At 39.9% G+C, this 12,697-nt stretch overlaps 2 protein-coding genes and 1 pseudogene across 2 annotated transcripts; 1 reads left to right on the top strand and 2 right to left on the bottom strand.

The window, feature by feature from the left end:
• Nucleotides 1–2,865: 2,865 nt before the first annotated feature.
• Nucleotides 2,866–5,564, bottom strand: LOC137989303 (galanin receptor 2a-like). The gene has a single exon (XM_068835129.1). It carries the CDS (start codon nt 5,153–5,155, stop codon nt 4,130–4,132), a length of 1,026 nt encoding a protein of 341 aa, XP_068691230.1. The 5' UTR covers nt 5,156–5,564; the 3' UTR covers nt 2,866–4,129.
• Nucleotides 5,565–6,682: 1,118 nt separating this feature from the next.
• Nucleotides 6,683–8,846, top strand: LOC137989309 (neuropeptide FF receptor 1-like). Its single transcript, XM_068835135.1, has one exon. The coding sequence runs from the start codon at nt 6,772–6,774 to the stop codon at nt 7,783–7,785; it is 1,014 nt and encodes a 337-aa protein (XP_068691236.1). The 5' UTR covers nt 6,683–6,771; the 3' UTR covers nt 7,786–8,846.
• Nucleotides 8,847–10,486: 1,640 nt separating this feature from the next.
• LOC137989306 (tachykinin-like peptides receptor 86C) lies at nt 10,487–12,083 on the bottom strand (annotated as a pseudogene).
• Nucleotides 12,084–12,697: the final 614 nt, after the last annotated feature.

The raw sequence follows: 12,697 nt of genomic DNA, 5'->3' as shown, positions 1-12,697 counted from the left end.
CCACAACACCGGGAACTACATGCCCTACTCTTTGCGACAGGTGTGCGGGTTCTTTTACGTCTCACAGGATTATGAACATTGAAGGGTTGTTAGACGTGACCTGCGCCAAGTTATCGTCCTTATCCGAGAAGACTAGAGAGTCTAACCATTTCCAGATGTAATTACAAAGGCAGCACTTTCTCCTCAGTTATTTAAAGACCCTGAGTGTTGGTCACGACCAAGTTTGCTGTGTTCTTATAGTCGAAATGCGTATCTCTGGGGAAACAGACGACACCCACCTGGAGAAGCTCCACCGTGTTCTACAGCGATTTCAGGAATGCAGACTGAAGTTGAACCCCGACAGGTTTCACCTCATGCTTCATGAAGTTGTTTACCTGGGCACAACTATTTCTGCAGCTGAAATTGCGTTTGCCATGTTGTCTATTATGTAGTTATTTGAGTTTACACTCCGCGTGTAGCTTTCACACACTACAGTTTTAGTCCATTTCCTTAATACTTGGGCACTTTCGTTTGGGTAACTGCAAATTTTAGTCGTTGCGATCGGAAAAAATACTTTTTGATTACTTTTTTGACAATGCTTTCACATTTTGTCAGGATAAACGGATATGACTGCAATTGAAAACTTACTACTCTCTCATTTGCCTTGTAAAATTGTTCCTCCAACTTGAGAAATCGTCCTTACTCTCCTCGAAATGATTATGTTTGATTTACGGCTCAAACAAAATTGATCGGAAGTGCTGCCAAAATGATGTCAAACCCCTGCAAACTAACTGAAAACGCTTTCTGTCTGCGAAGGTGAAAAATAGGGAATGTAAAAACCTGTTGAGATTCAAAAGGAAGCTATATTTTGCAAATATCTTTTTAAAAAAATTCGACTCTTATTGTCCGAGGGCGATTGATTGAATTTTTTTTTTTTTACTCACGTGAAACACGTCGCTCAACTCAACTGAAACATGAAAGAAAACTTATAAAAATTAAACGGGTCATAGTTTTCCCACAGCGCTGATGATTAAAACAGTCTTAAAAAAAACCCTTTCACCCCTAAGAAGGATCCCCATTGAGAAGATTGATCGTCTGGTGTTGAAAGTAAATTTCATTGATCAGAGCCCACATAGGAGGCAAAGACAAGCGTCTGAAATTGTACATGGCGCTCTATTACGGAAGAAATGAGAACACTTCATATTCGTATTGAGATCTGGAATTTTCAATGGTCATAAATTAAACATTGACTCTTGAGTAGTTTTCATCGTATCCATCCGAAAATTTGCATTACGTGCCAAGTGAAGCGATAATGAGACTGGAGTGCCTTTCAATCTCTTGAATTCGTACTATGACAGCTGCAGTTTTATCAATAGTTGGTCGGGTAACAGATCTGAATAACACTAATTGCAAACCACAGCTTGAAATATCTGTTTTTTAGAAATTTAAGAAAATCAATTGAACGCCATTACATTTCTTTCTGCTTCGTCTGCACCCTGTGGGCTACCGATTTTTGCTCGACGAAGGGATTTGATGAAAGGACCCCGCCGGACCTGTCTTAATTGTAAATGTAAGAGCTGTAATTTCCTGCTGTCATTTTTGAACCCAGGTCAAATTGGCCAAGTAAACAAATAGTTGTCGCAACTTTGCCTTCAGGGAATTGACTAACCTAAATAATGATCGTAAGATCTTACTCGAGTTTGCCGGAGCAGAGCTTTTTTTCAAAAGCTGCGCTTCAGTGTCTTACCGCCAATAATAAAGTCAGAGTCTGAACGGAAAGCGGCCTTGATCTTAATGTTCAAAAGTTGCGCTGTCTTTTCTAAACCCACAAGTCTGCCTTCGTGGGTGCAACGATTACAACTTTAATTAGCTTTTTGCAAAAACGAAAAATCCACAAGAACCCGAGGAATAATTTGTGAACTATAAGAAAACGGGAGAGCTTTGGTCGGGGAAAACGTACTTGGCATCTTCTGCAGGTGAACTAATTCTTGTTGCAAAAGAGAGGAGGAAGCGCACAAAAAAGTACGCGCAATTGTTGTTAGTCTTATTTGATGATTAATTAAGCCTTTTTTTCTAAAGCATTCCAAAGTTGTTCTTCCTTTCTTTTTTAATCACGAACTTAAAAGGCGAAATTGTCGTGTGAATACTAGCATTAATTTTAATACATTCACCCCAAAACACGACTTGACGGCTTACTTTTTTTCCTTCTTGTGGTAACCCTAAATCCAGCCATTATTTTTACGACCACGCGTTTTTTCAGGTGTTAAACATTAACTCGCCATGGGAGAGAATGCGAATGCATGGTGAGAACGTTAAGTTAAAACACTTGTAGCTGAAAGTGGATTTTACTTGGGAACTGCAGTAAGAAACTAAAAGCCTGGACTCTCTTTAATATTTGATGTTGTTTTCGTTGTCAAATTCACATGCACAAAGAAAACATTCATAAAATGACTAAAATGCATGTACGTGTCAACGCAAGGGCTGAATAATTAATAATCGTAAATGTATACACATATGTAAACTACAGAAATCAAGTGAGGCCTTAGGATACTGTAAATGTGATGGATGAAGAACCTTTCCTAATCAACAGCATCAGAAACTTCCTTTTGCATCACTCCCAAGGAAAGAGAAAAATCTTTGACTTGGGTAGACCTAAGAACGTAATAAGAAGCACGCTATCGAATATTAAACGGCTGTTAAACCACTTAGCCTTCATCAGGCTAACGGCGGTACCATCATGAGAGAGATCAATCGATTCAACTAAAATATTTCTGTCGTATCTCTTTTCTTTCGTTCTGAGCAGTATATTTTGTTGAAATGTGTGTTATGTAATCAGAGCGTGGAACGAACATTTTTCTAGCCTGCGAGTAGGCTCTCTCTCTTCGGTGGGAGAGAAGGAGAGCCTGCACGCATCCCTTTGAATTTTGAATGCCGCCTCCTGATGTCACGCTGAGAGAGCTGTCAAAAATTAGCCAATCAGCGCGCACCAGAAGTAAACATTGAAAAAAAACACAGAAAACAGAAACCCACGCGTTGTGTATTTCAATTTGCCCGAGGCAGAAACTAAAAAAAACTGTAAAGGAAGGAAGCCTTCGCCAGAAAAGCCTAACAACTATTGCTGATGCTGTAAAGCGTAGCTGAATATTCAGTACGGTAATTCGTCGAAGTCCCTTCCGCGGAAAAAGTGTTTCGTTCGTCAGGGAAAAAATTAGCACACAAACTTCAAACGACGGGAATCGTAATAGAGACATTCGTTTTCCCTGACCGCATCTCCACTGTGTGAGACTCGTCGACCACAACTGCTGCCAAATTTCGGTAAAGCGAAGCGGAATTATCTTTTTAAATTTATTTTAATGAAATACAGACATTACAACTGCTACATCACACTTTAATACTAGACAGATATTCTAATACCTACACCATTTTATTTCAATTGTGGTTATAGATATGTATTTTACTAATTCAATAATTTGAAAATTGGAATATTTTGTTTTCAAGTGTATCGGAGTATTGCGGAGTTACGAGGAGATCGAGCAATCATTTGTGGAGCCGCCTTTTCGGCTTAGCCTAATACTTGCTAAAATCGTGTAGAGTTCCTCTATCGTTAAATCAGCAACAGAGGCAGCCACGGTGACATGAAGTCGCCCTCGTATTTTGGCCGCTACGAAAAACAGTTGGGAAATAAGACTTTTCTCGAATTCTGTGGATAACAGAGATAGAACTTCCTTCCTTCCAGTAGAGAGGCCATTGCATCGCGTTGCCCGACCTTTAATTATGTAAAGTTATGGTAAATTGCAACATTCTACAATTTTCTCAGACGCATTTCTGACCACCTGAAGAGGCTTTTCTTGTTGTCGGAGCTTGTCAATGGTGACGTCACGAGGTAATTTAATTTCAGCCAATCAGTATTTTGCGTCCAAAATTTGGACGCGACATTCAAAATACAAAGCCATGCGGGCAGGCCCTCATTCTACCCCCAACCCCAGTCCCTTGGAGGGCCTGCTCGCAGGCTAACATTTTTCCTAACATTTGCATAAATGGCATTTGGCTCGAATGGCGTGATTTCCTCTGATCATCATCTTGTTTGGGATGTTGACGACGGCGTCTACGACGACGACAAAGATTATGATGTTCACGATAATGTGTTAGTTTAAGATTTCCTGTTGCATTCAGCGGTTCTGACACTCATTTCAGTACCCGCATCCTCCGTTGCACTGTTGCGGCGATTTACTTGATCAGCTCCGTCCATTGACACAACAGTGTTTTCATCAAGCTTGCACATTGCACGTAGGCGAACTTTTCCTTTTATATTCCCGTCGAACGAGCAGTAGATGATGGGATTAATAGCCTCATTGATAAAAGTTCCAAACAAAGCAATTTCGCTCAAAAAGTGCCCACGATGGACATGGTCCGTACCTGCCACGATACGAAAAGCATACACAATGAAGGTTGGCAGCCAGCACACTGTGAAAGTTATTGCAACTAAGCCAGCGGTTCGTGTCACTCGTCTTTTGCTCTTTGAAATGACTGAAAGCCTAGTTACATCACAAGCATCCGATACAGAGCCACTTCCCCGCCGCATTATCCGAGCTACGTGAAAATAACACCAACACAAGATCAGAAAAGGTATCAACAGGACGAGGGAACACTCAACGGCTTCGTACAGCTTATCCAACCACTTAATTGGAATCGTATTTGGAGTGCAAATCACATTGGAATCTGTAAGTGATATCTCGAACATGTACAGGTAGGGACTTGAGACAAAGGCTGGTATAATCCACGACAAGATGAGCATTTTTCTTACCACTCTTGTCTCTATCTTAGGCAAGTAGGGATGAGCCAAGCTGCGATATCGATCGAATGCGATCAAGGCATGAGTGAAGACAGCGGTTCCCAAGACGGCAATTTCGATGAACTCTATTATCTTGCAGGCCGTTCGTCCAAAGATCCATTCATTGAGAAGAACATTGATAAGTTCAAATGGCATCGTCAAAAGACCAACGACGAGATCAGAAATAACCATGTTCAGAATAAATTGATACGTTGGCCGATTTTTAAGGAGGAAGCTTCGATGCTTCACGAGAATCACGCTCACAATTCCGTTTCCCACCATTGTGACTATAAATATTACCGCAAGAAAGGTACCTTCGAAAATATCAACTGCTTTAAGAGCCATTCTACAACACAATAGGGAGGTTCCAATAAAACAGTTTTGGGAAAACAGTGCAGCAGGATACAAAACCTCCTCAAATGAAAGAGGATCACAGTTATGTGTGCTGTCCAGACGAATCACATCTGCTTCAAAACACCATGGCAACTCGTGGTAGCACAGAATTCATGAATTCATAATACACAAAAGTAATTGCTTTTGGAGATTAAGTATAAATATCATCATTAACAAAACTAAAAAAAGTTGCGTTCTCACCTCTTCCTGTCATCTTGAGTATTGCAACAATCTGTAATACCCTAATTAAAGAAGCTCTAGATTATATCAGTGATATATTGCCAAAGTGACGTCTGGTCTCGATGGAACAGAATTGACTCAGGAAGAAGGTGGCCGGCGATTTATTGATGTAAAGTGAAGAGAAATCACGTTTGTATTATCTCCACCTTCGCAGATAAAATCATTATTCCGTGTCAGTCTCAATAAATTTGGTGTTTTACAAATGAAAAACGGATACGGGGATTTTCATATAATGAGTACATTAAGCATTAATGTCCGACTGTTTAAGTATTTCTGGTGGTTACAATGCCTGACGCTTTTTTGACCCGTTAATACGTTGTCTGCGCCCGATAAAGTTTGCCCGAACTGACTTTAAAAGTTGTCTCACCTATCCTGAAGATTTAGAAGGAAAACTTTTAAGAAAAAAACCTTACTAAGAAACATAGTCTCTTGTGTTTCTAGAGAGAAGTGACCTCGAATATAATGCCGGCGGAGTAACTCCTTGCCAGGGGCACCCAACGGGAATATAGTTCAAAACCACTTAAACATAGCATTGTTAAAGGTATTTTAGTATTTAAACGGTAGATATAGGCATATTTTTATGCCCTAAAAATTTTTCATGAATTCGGATTTCTTAGCAAAAAGTTTAGTGATCCGGAAACTATAGGGATCAAACCATACCTTTTCGAAAATTTTAGTCAGAAAAAAGGCTCCCGAAAATTCTAGGTGACCTTTTTAGGGTAACAATCCGTTAAAAATGGACAATTATACCATTTTTCAGATGTTCGAAAATCCTAGGAGGGGCAGGCAAGCAAGACATTTTACAACAAATATTCCGAAAATTCTAGATCTCAAATCGTCTTCCGAACAGATATTTTCCGAAAATTGACGTTGGGTGCCCCTGTCCTTGTCCATTCACAGACAATAAAGAGTGGTACAGATAATTATACATTCACCATAGCCAAGGAATTCTAACAGAGGTAACTACACAAAAATTATTATACCCATGCGACCAATAGTCTATTCATTCCTGTGCGAATCCACTACTTATGAAATTATTAATTCTTGCATTCAAGGCCTACAATTTTGATATCGTTAACGGTTGTAGCAATATATTTCGTTCGATGTTAACAGGGTTAGGGTTAGGTAATACGACATTCAAAGTCCATTTTAGGATATCTGCTTTGCATTAATTAATTTCTTGCAAGATTGATTTGCTCAGTGAGACATGTTTTCGAAGCGTCTCAGGCAGATGTTATTTGGCACTGAAGTGATGCTCTTGCCTCGCACTTTCAATTGATCTCAACGAGAAAGGCTTTTCAGCAAACGGAAGCACTTTCATTGTTTTCATGCACACAATGGCCCTTTCGGCTACGGACATTTTAGAAGCAGCCGCGCTTGCCTTAATATTTACGCTCACTATAGTGGGTAACCTCGCAGTAAGCATCGTCCTCATAAAATATCGAAGAATCTTCATTAAAAATCGACCAACTTATCAGTTTATACTGAACATGGTACTTTCTGATCTGCTCGTTGGTCTTTTGACGATGCCATTTGAATTTATCAGTCTTCTTCTCAATGAATGGACCTTTGGACGGACGGCGTGCAAGATAATAGAGTTCATCGAAATTGCTGTCTTGGGAACCGCTGTCTTCACTCATGCCTTGATCGCATTCGATCGATATCGCAGCTTGGCTCGTCCATATCTGCCTAAGATGGAGACAAGACTTGTGAAGAAACTGATTATCTTGTCATGGGCTTTCCCCGCCTTTGTATCGTCTCCTTATCTGTATATGTTTGAAATATCACAAACGGATTCTAACAAGGCCTGCACGCCAAATTCAATTCCGATACAGTGGCTAGATACTTTATACGAAGCCCTAGAATTTGTGACTATCCGTATGATACCTTTTGTAGTCTTGTGGTGGTGTTATTTTCACGTGGCTCGGATAATGTGTGGAGTAAACCCAGCGGTGTCAGTTACTGACGGTGTTACGCGAGTATCTGTTATTTTCCAGAGCAAAAGGCGAGTGACACGAACCGCTGGCATGGTTGCAACAGCTTTTACTCTGTGCTGGCTTCCGACCTTCATTATGAATTTTGTACGGGCAGTTTCAGGAACGGATCGTGTTCATCGGGGACACGTTCTGTTCAAAATTGCCATATTTGGCGCATTTATCAATGAGGCCGTTAACCCTACTATCTACTGTGCTTTTGACGGAAATATCAGAGCAAAACTTCGCCCAGGAAACATGTGTTATCACATTGTAGACATTTCTGGTTCAACAAATGAAGTTGGTCAAGCAAGAAACCACAACATCGCAACACATGACGAGGGAGTTCACATGGGATTCAGACCATAGTCATGGATGCGATGCATACGACGCAAAGGCGATTTCCTGAAGTCGACTCTCAAGGGACAACAATAGGGAGTCTATGAACGACTGACGACCGCTACGGCGACGACAACCGCCGGCCGATTGGCACGGTTGAGCATCGGACTACTGTCCGGCCAGACCAATACTCAGGGTCTTTAAATAACTTAGGAGAAATAGCTGCCTTAGTAATGACATCTGCAAATGGTTAGACTCTCTCTAGTCTTCTCGGATAAGGACGATAAACCCTAAGCCCCGGGTCTCACTGAACCCTTCAACATTCATAAAAGAACCCATGGCCACAAGCGATTCGCAAATAGTAGGGCGCCGAGTTCCCGGTGTTATAGTCTGTCCAACCAACATTTGACTTGATTTAAGTTAATTGTTACAGTGTCAGTTTACAGTGTCCCCAATTCGTGCTCAAACGCTAGAACGACTAGACATTGAAATAAAGTTCCTTTCATTTCCTTTCCCTCCCTCTGTTGTGTATATCGTGGTTCGGAGGGTTATTATTACTCGGAGATATTAGCTACAGGTACTCCAAGCTATAAACTCCGAGGATAAAGAAAGATATATGATATAATATATAATAACGCCACACGACAATAAACAAATATCGTTGAGTAAATGAAGAAAAATAATCGCAAACGTGCATCGACGTGAATTCACCAAATTTGAGGTTTTTGCCGACGACAACATTAGCATACAAATGTGTATGAATTTTTTATTCTATATTGGCACTCTGACATCGCTCTTACCAGTTTATTTTTAGGTTAACTCACCCACATTGTACAACATGAACTCGAAATGGAATAATCTCGATAGACTTCGGAATGTGCAAAGTTATATTTTAAGGAGACGTGTTCGTCAACGTCGTTGTGGTCGACATTAATTAAAATTCCTAATATTAAATCATCTCCACCAAGAACATGTCCATTTATTGTGAAACTGCACTGACGATCACCTCGAAAAAGGGAAATATTTGTGGTCTTTTCGAGAACGCATCTCTGCCTAGCTTAATGAAGGATGTGCTTTCGTGTCCCCGTAAATTTCCGGACAAAACAGGTGAAATAAAGCATTCAATTAACTTTGGTTTTTTGTTTTTGTTTTTTTGTAAACGTAGGAGTAACTTATGTCACGCAATCGTTTAGCACTTACCGTTGAAAAAGAAATGATCTTATAATTCCACACGTCATTAAAATCATAACCCACTAAATTCTGGCATTCTCGGCATCTACAAAGTTTTTTTCATTGATAGCTTTACTTTGTCCTTGTCCGTGAGATAAGGCAACCGTTTGCCATTGGAAATTAAAGTCTTACCTTTTCAAGTATTTTAAAAACTCCCTTTACTGTAATTTCGGTTACGTAAGCAAAATACCAAAATAATTATATTCCGTGCATCGCAAAGCATTGAGGCACCTGCATAAGATATAATAGAGCTGCGTCATAACTGATATTATTCTAGAGCACAGCAAGCTTTATCACGTATTTATTGACACAGATAAAAGGCCATTTTCGAAATATCAAATATTTAACTTGATAGTGAGGCAGTGAGGATAAAAACAAGAATGAATGTGAAACATATTTGAAAATTATCCACTTCCCTTTGTATTTGTCCTCTAAACCTCTTTGCAAGCTGGATTTTAATATATCGAAATTGATATTATATTATTAAGCCCACTTCTCAGCGGTGTCAGTTTCAGAATGTTTTGGAATCAAAACTAGAAATTCCCAAAGGACTGTATGATTTCTAAATTTTTGACTGTTCCTTCGCTTGTTTTCGAGCAATTTGAGATTTTTGTTTGTCGAAATTTAATCGTGGAGAGTATGGCAAGGCACTGTATAGCATATGGATTAACCGAATTAGAAGTAACAACCCCAAATGCGCGAAACTACCGAGGAGAGACTTTCCATTCAACAATTTCTCTTGAAAAAAACTCTTCTTTTTTTTCCCCGCATTTTGCGCACTAAATCTCCCTATGGGGATTGGCTGAGGACAGACACTAAGAACACAAGTTGATTCAGAAATAAAAACAGCCATTAATGATTGCGTTATAAAACGAGTTCATCATGCGAAATCACTTGGGTTATGTGTCGATGACACCCTGTCTTGGTCCAAGCATATCAGTCGAGGAGATCTTTAAGAAAGTATCATCGGGGATCGGAGCATTGAAGAGCGTAAGACCTTTTGATGATAGATCCACTGCCATTAAAATCCATCATTCTCCGACAGAGTCATATCTCTAGTCTGGGATGGCCATGCTGTACATCTAGCATGCTTTAAAAGTTGCAAAATCGAGCTGCCAGAGTGATCACACAATCTAGCTATGACACGGAATCAAATTTTTAACTCGACGTTTTCGGTTGGAACAGGGTCTCTGTTAAAAGGACAAAGCAAAAAGCTAACTTGATGTTTAAAGGACTAAACAATCTAGTGCCTGACTATTTAACATGAGTTTTTAAAGACCGCGACTTAAGGAATAGAGAGAAAAGGCTAGCCATACCTAAACCACGGACCAACAAGATGAAGAGACCATAGCGGGGAAGTTCTCTATGGATTAAACTTCCAGCGGAGCTGCGAACAGCAGGTACTCTTCGTGAATTCAAGAGGGATCTGGAAAGCTATGATTTCTAAGCCAGACTCATTACACGGTAGACATGTAAAACAGTTAGTTATATTTTCTTATTATTCTCATCGGAAAGGCCAGGACCATATTTTCGGTGCGGTTTTTCCTGTACAGCAAAATGCGCTATAGACGCACGTGGCAGATTTTCAATGGCGTAAAGATATGTGGTGGACAGCCTGGAAAAAATATTGATTGCTGTTCGAGTATTCAAATATGGTGAGTTGTTGTTGGATACACACACCGTTCTTTCAAGTGAATTCAGTTGATGGTGAATATTAAATCCATTCAAATGAACTCCAAAGTATTAATTAAGTTGTTATATATGCGGATTGTGACTTGCCATCTTCTACAAGCGAACAAAGTCCTTGTTGGAAAACAGAGGAGGAAGCGAAGAGAAAGTACCCGCAGTTGTTGTTAATCTTATTTCATGATTAGTTAAGTCTTTTTCTAAAGCATTCCAAAGTTTTTCTTCCTTTTTTTTTTTTTAACCAAGAACTTAAAAGGCGAAATTGTCGTGTGAAGACTAGCATTACGTTTAATACATTCACCCCAAAACACGACTTGACGGCTTACTTTTTTTCCTTACTTGTGAAAACCCTAAATCCAGCCATTATTTTTACGACCACGCGTTTTTTCAGGTGTTAAACATTAACTCGCCATGGGAGAGAATGAGAATAAATGGTGAGAACGTTAAAGAAAACTTGTAGTTAAAAGTGTATTTTACTTGGGAGCTGACACACCACTGTTTCCGTCAAGCTTGCCCATTGCACGTAGACGAACTTTTCCTTTTATATTCCCGTCGAACGAGCAGTATATGATGGGTTAATAGCCGCATTGATAAGAGTTACAAACAAAGCAATTTCGCTCAAAAGGTGCCCACGATAGACATGGTCCGTACCTGCCACAATACGAAAAACATACACAATGAAGGTTGGCAGCCAGCACACAGTGAAAGTTATTGCAACTAAGCCAGCGGTCCGTGTCACTCGTCTTTTGCTCTTTGAAATGACAGAAAGCCGGGTTACATTACAAGCATCCGATACAGAGCGACTTCCCTGCCACATTATCAGAGCTACGTAAAAATAACACCAACACAAGATCGGAAAGGGTATCAATAGGACGAGGGAAAACTGGACGGCCTCGTATAGCTTATCCAACCACTTAATTGGAATCGTATTCGGAGTGCAAATCACATTGGAATCTGTAAGTGATATCTCGAACATGTACAGGTAGGGAGTTGAGACAAAGGCTGGTATAATCCACGACAAGATGAGCATTTTTCTTACCACTCTTGTCTCTATCTTAGGCAAGTAGGGATGAGCCAAGCTGCGATATCGATCGAATGCGATCAAAGCATGAGTGAAGACAGCGGTTCCCAAGACGGCAATTTCGATGAACTCTATTATCTTGCAGGCCGTTCGTCCAAAGATCCATTCATTGAGAAGAACATTGATAAGTTCAAATGGCATCGTCAAAAGACCAACGATGAGATCGGAAATAACCATGTTCAGAATAAACTGATACGTTGGCCGATTTTTAAGGAGGAGGCTTCGATGCTTCACGAGATTCACGCTCACAATTCCGTTTCCCCACCATTGTGACTATAAATATTACCGCAAGAATGGTACCTTCGAAAATATCAACTGCTTTAAGAGCCATTCTACAACACAATAGGGAGGTTCCAATAAAACAGTTTTGGGAAAACAGTGCAGCAGGATACAAAACCTCCTCAAATGAAAGAGGATCACAGTTATGTGTGCTGTCCAGACGAATCACATCTGCTTCAAAACACCATGGCAACTCGTGGCAGCACAGAATTCATGAATTCATAATACACAAAAGTAATTGCTTTTGGAGATTAAGTATAAATATCATGATAAACAAAACTAAAAAAAGTTGCGTTCTCACCTCTTCCTGTCATCTTGAGTATTGCAACAATTTGTACTACCCTAATTAAAGAAGCTCTAGATTATATCAGTGCTATATTGCCAAAGAGACAGAACAGGATGGAACAGAATTGACTCAGGAAGAAGGCGGCCGGCGAGTTATTGATGTAAAGTGAAGATAAATCACGTTTGTATTATCTCCACCTTCGCAGATAAAATCATCATTCTGTGTCATTCTCAATAAATTTGGTGTTTTACAAATGAAAAACGGATATGGGGATTTTCATATAAGGAGTACATAAGCATTAATGTCCGACTGTTTAAGTATTTCTGTTGGTTACAATGCCTGACGCTTTTGTGACCCGTTAATACGTTGTCTGCGACCGA

This window comes from Montipora foliosa, unplaced genomic scaffold (assembly GCF_036669935.1).
Source record: "Montipora foliosa isolate CH-2021 unplaced genomic scaffold, ASM3666993v2 scaffold_451, whole genome shotgun sequence".
NCBI lineage: Eukaryota > Metazoa > Cnidaria > Anthozoa > Scleractinia > Acroporidae > Montipora > Montipora foliosa.
This window is presented reverse-complemented; position numbering and strand designations above follow the sequence as displayed.

Bases quoted from the DNA above. Each gene is read 5' to 3' on its own strand.
- LOC137989303 (XM_068835129.1), bottom strand. From the start codon at position 5,155: ATGGCTCTTAAAGCAGTTGATATTTTCGAAGGTACCTTTCTTGCGGTA.
- LOC137989309 (XM_068835135.1), top strand. From the start codon at position 6,772: ATGCACACAATGGCCCTTTCGGCTACGGACATTTTAGAAGCAGCCGCG.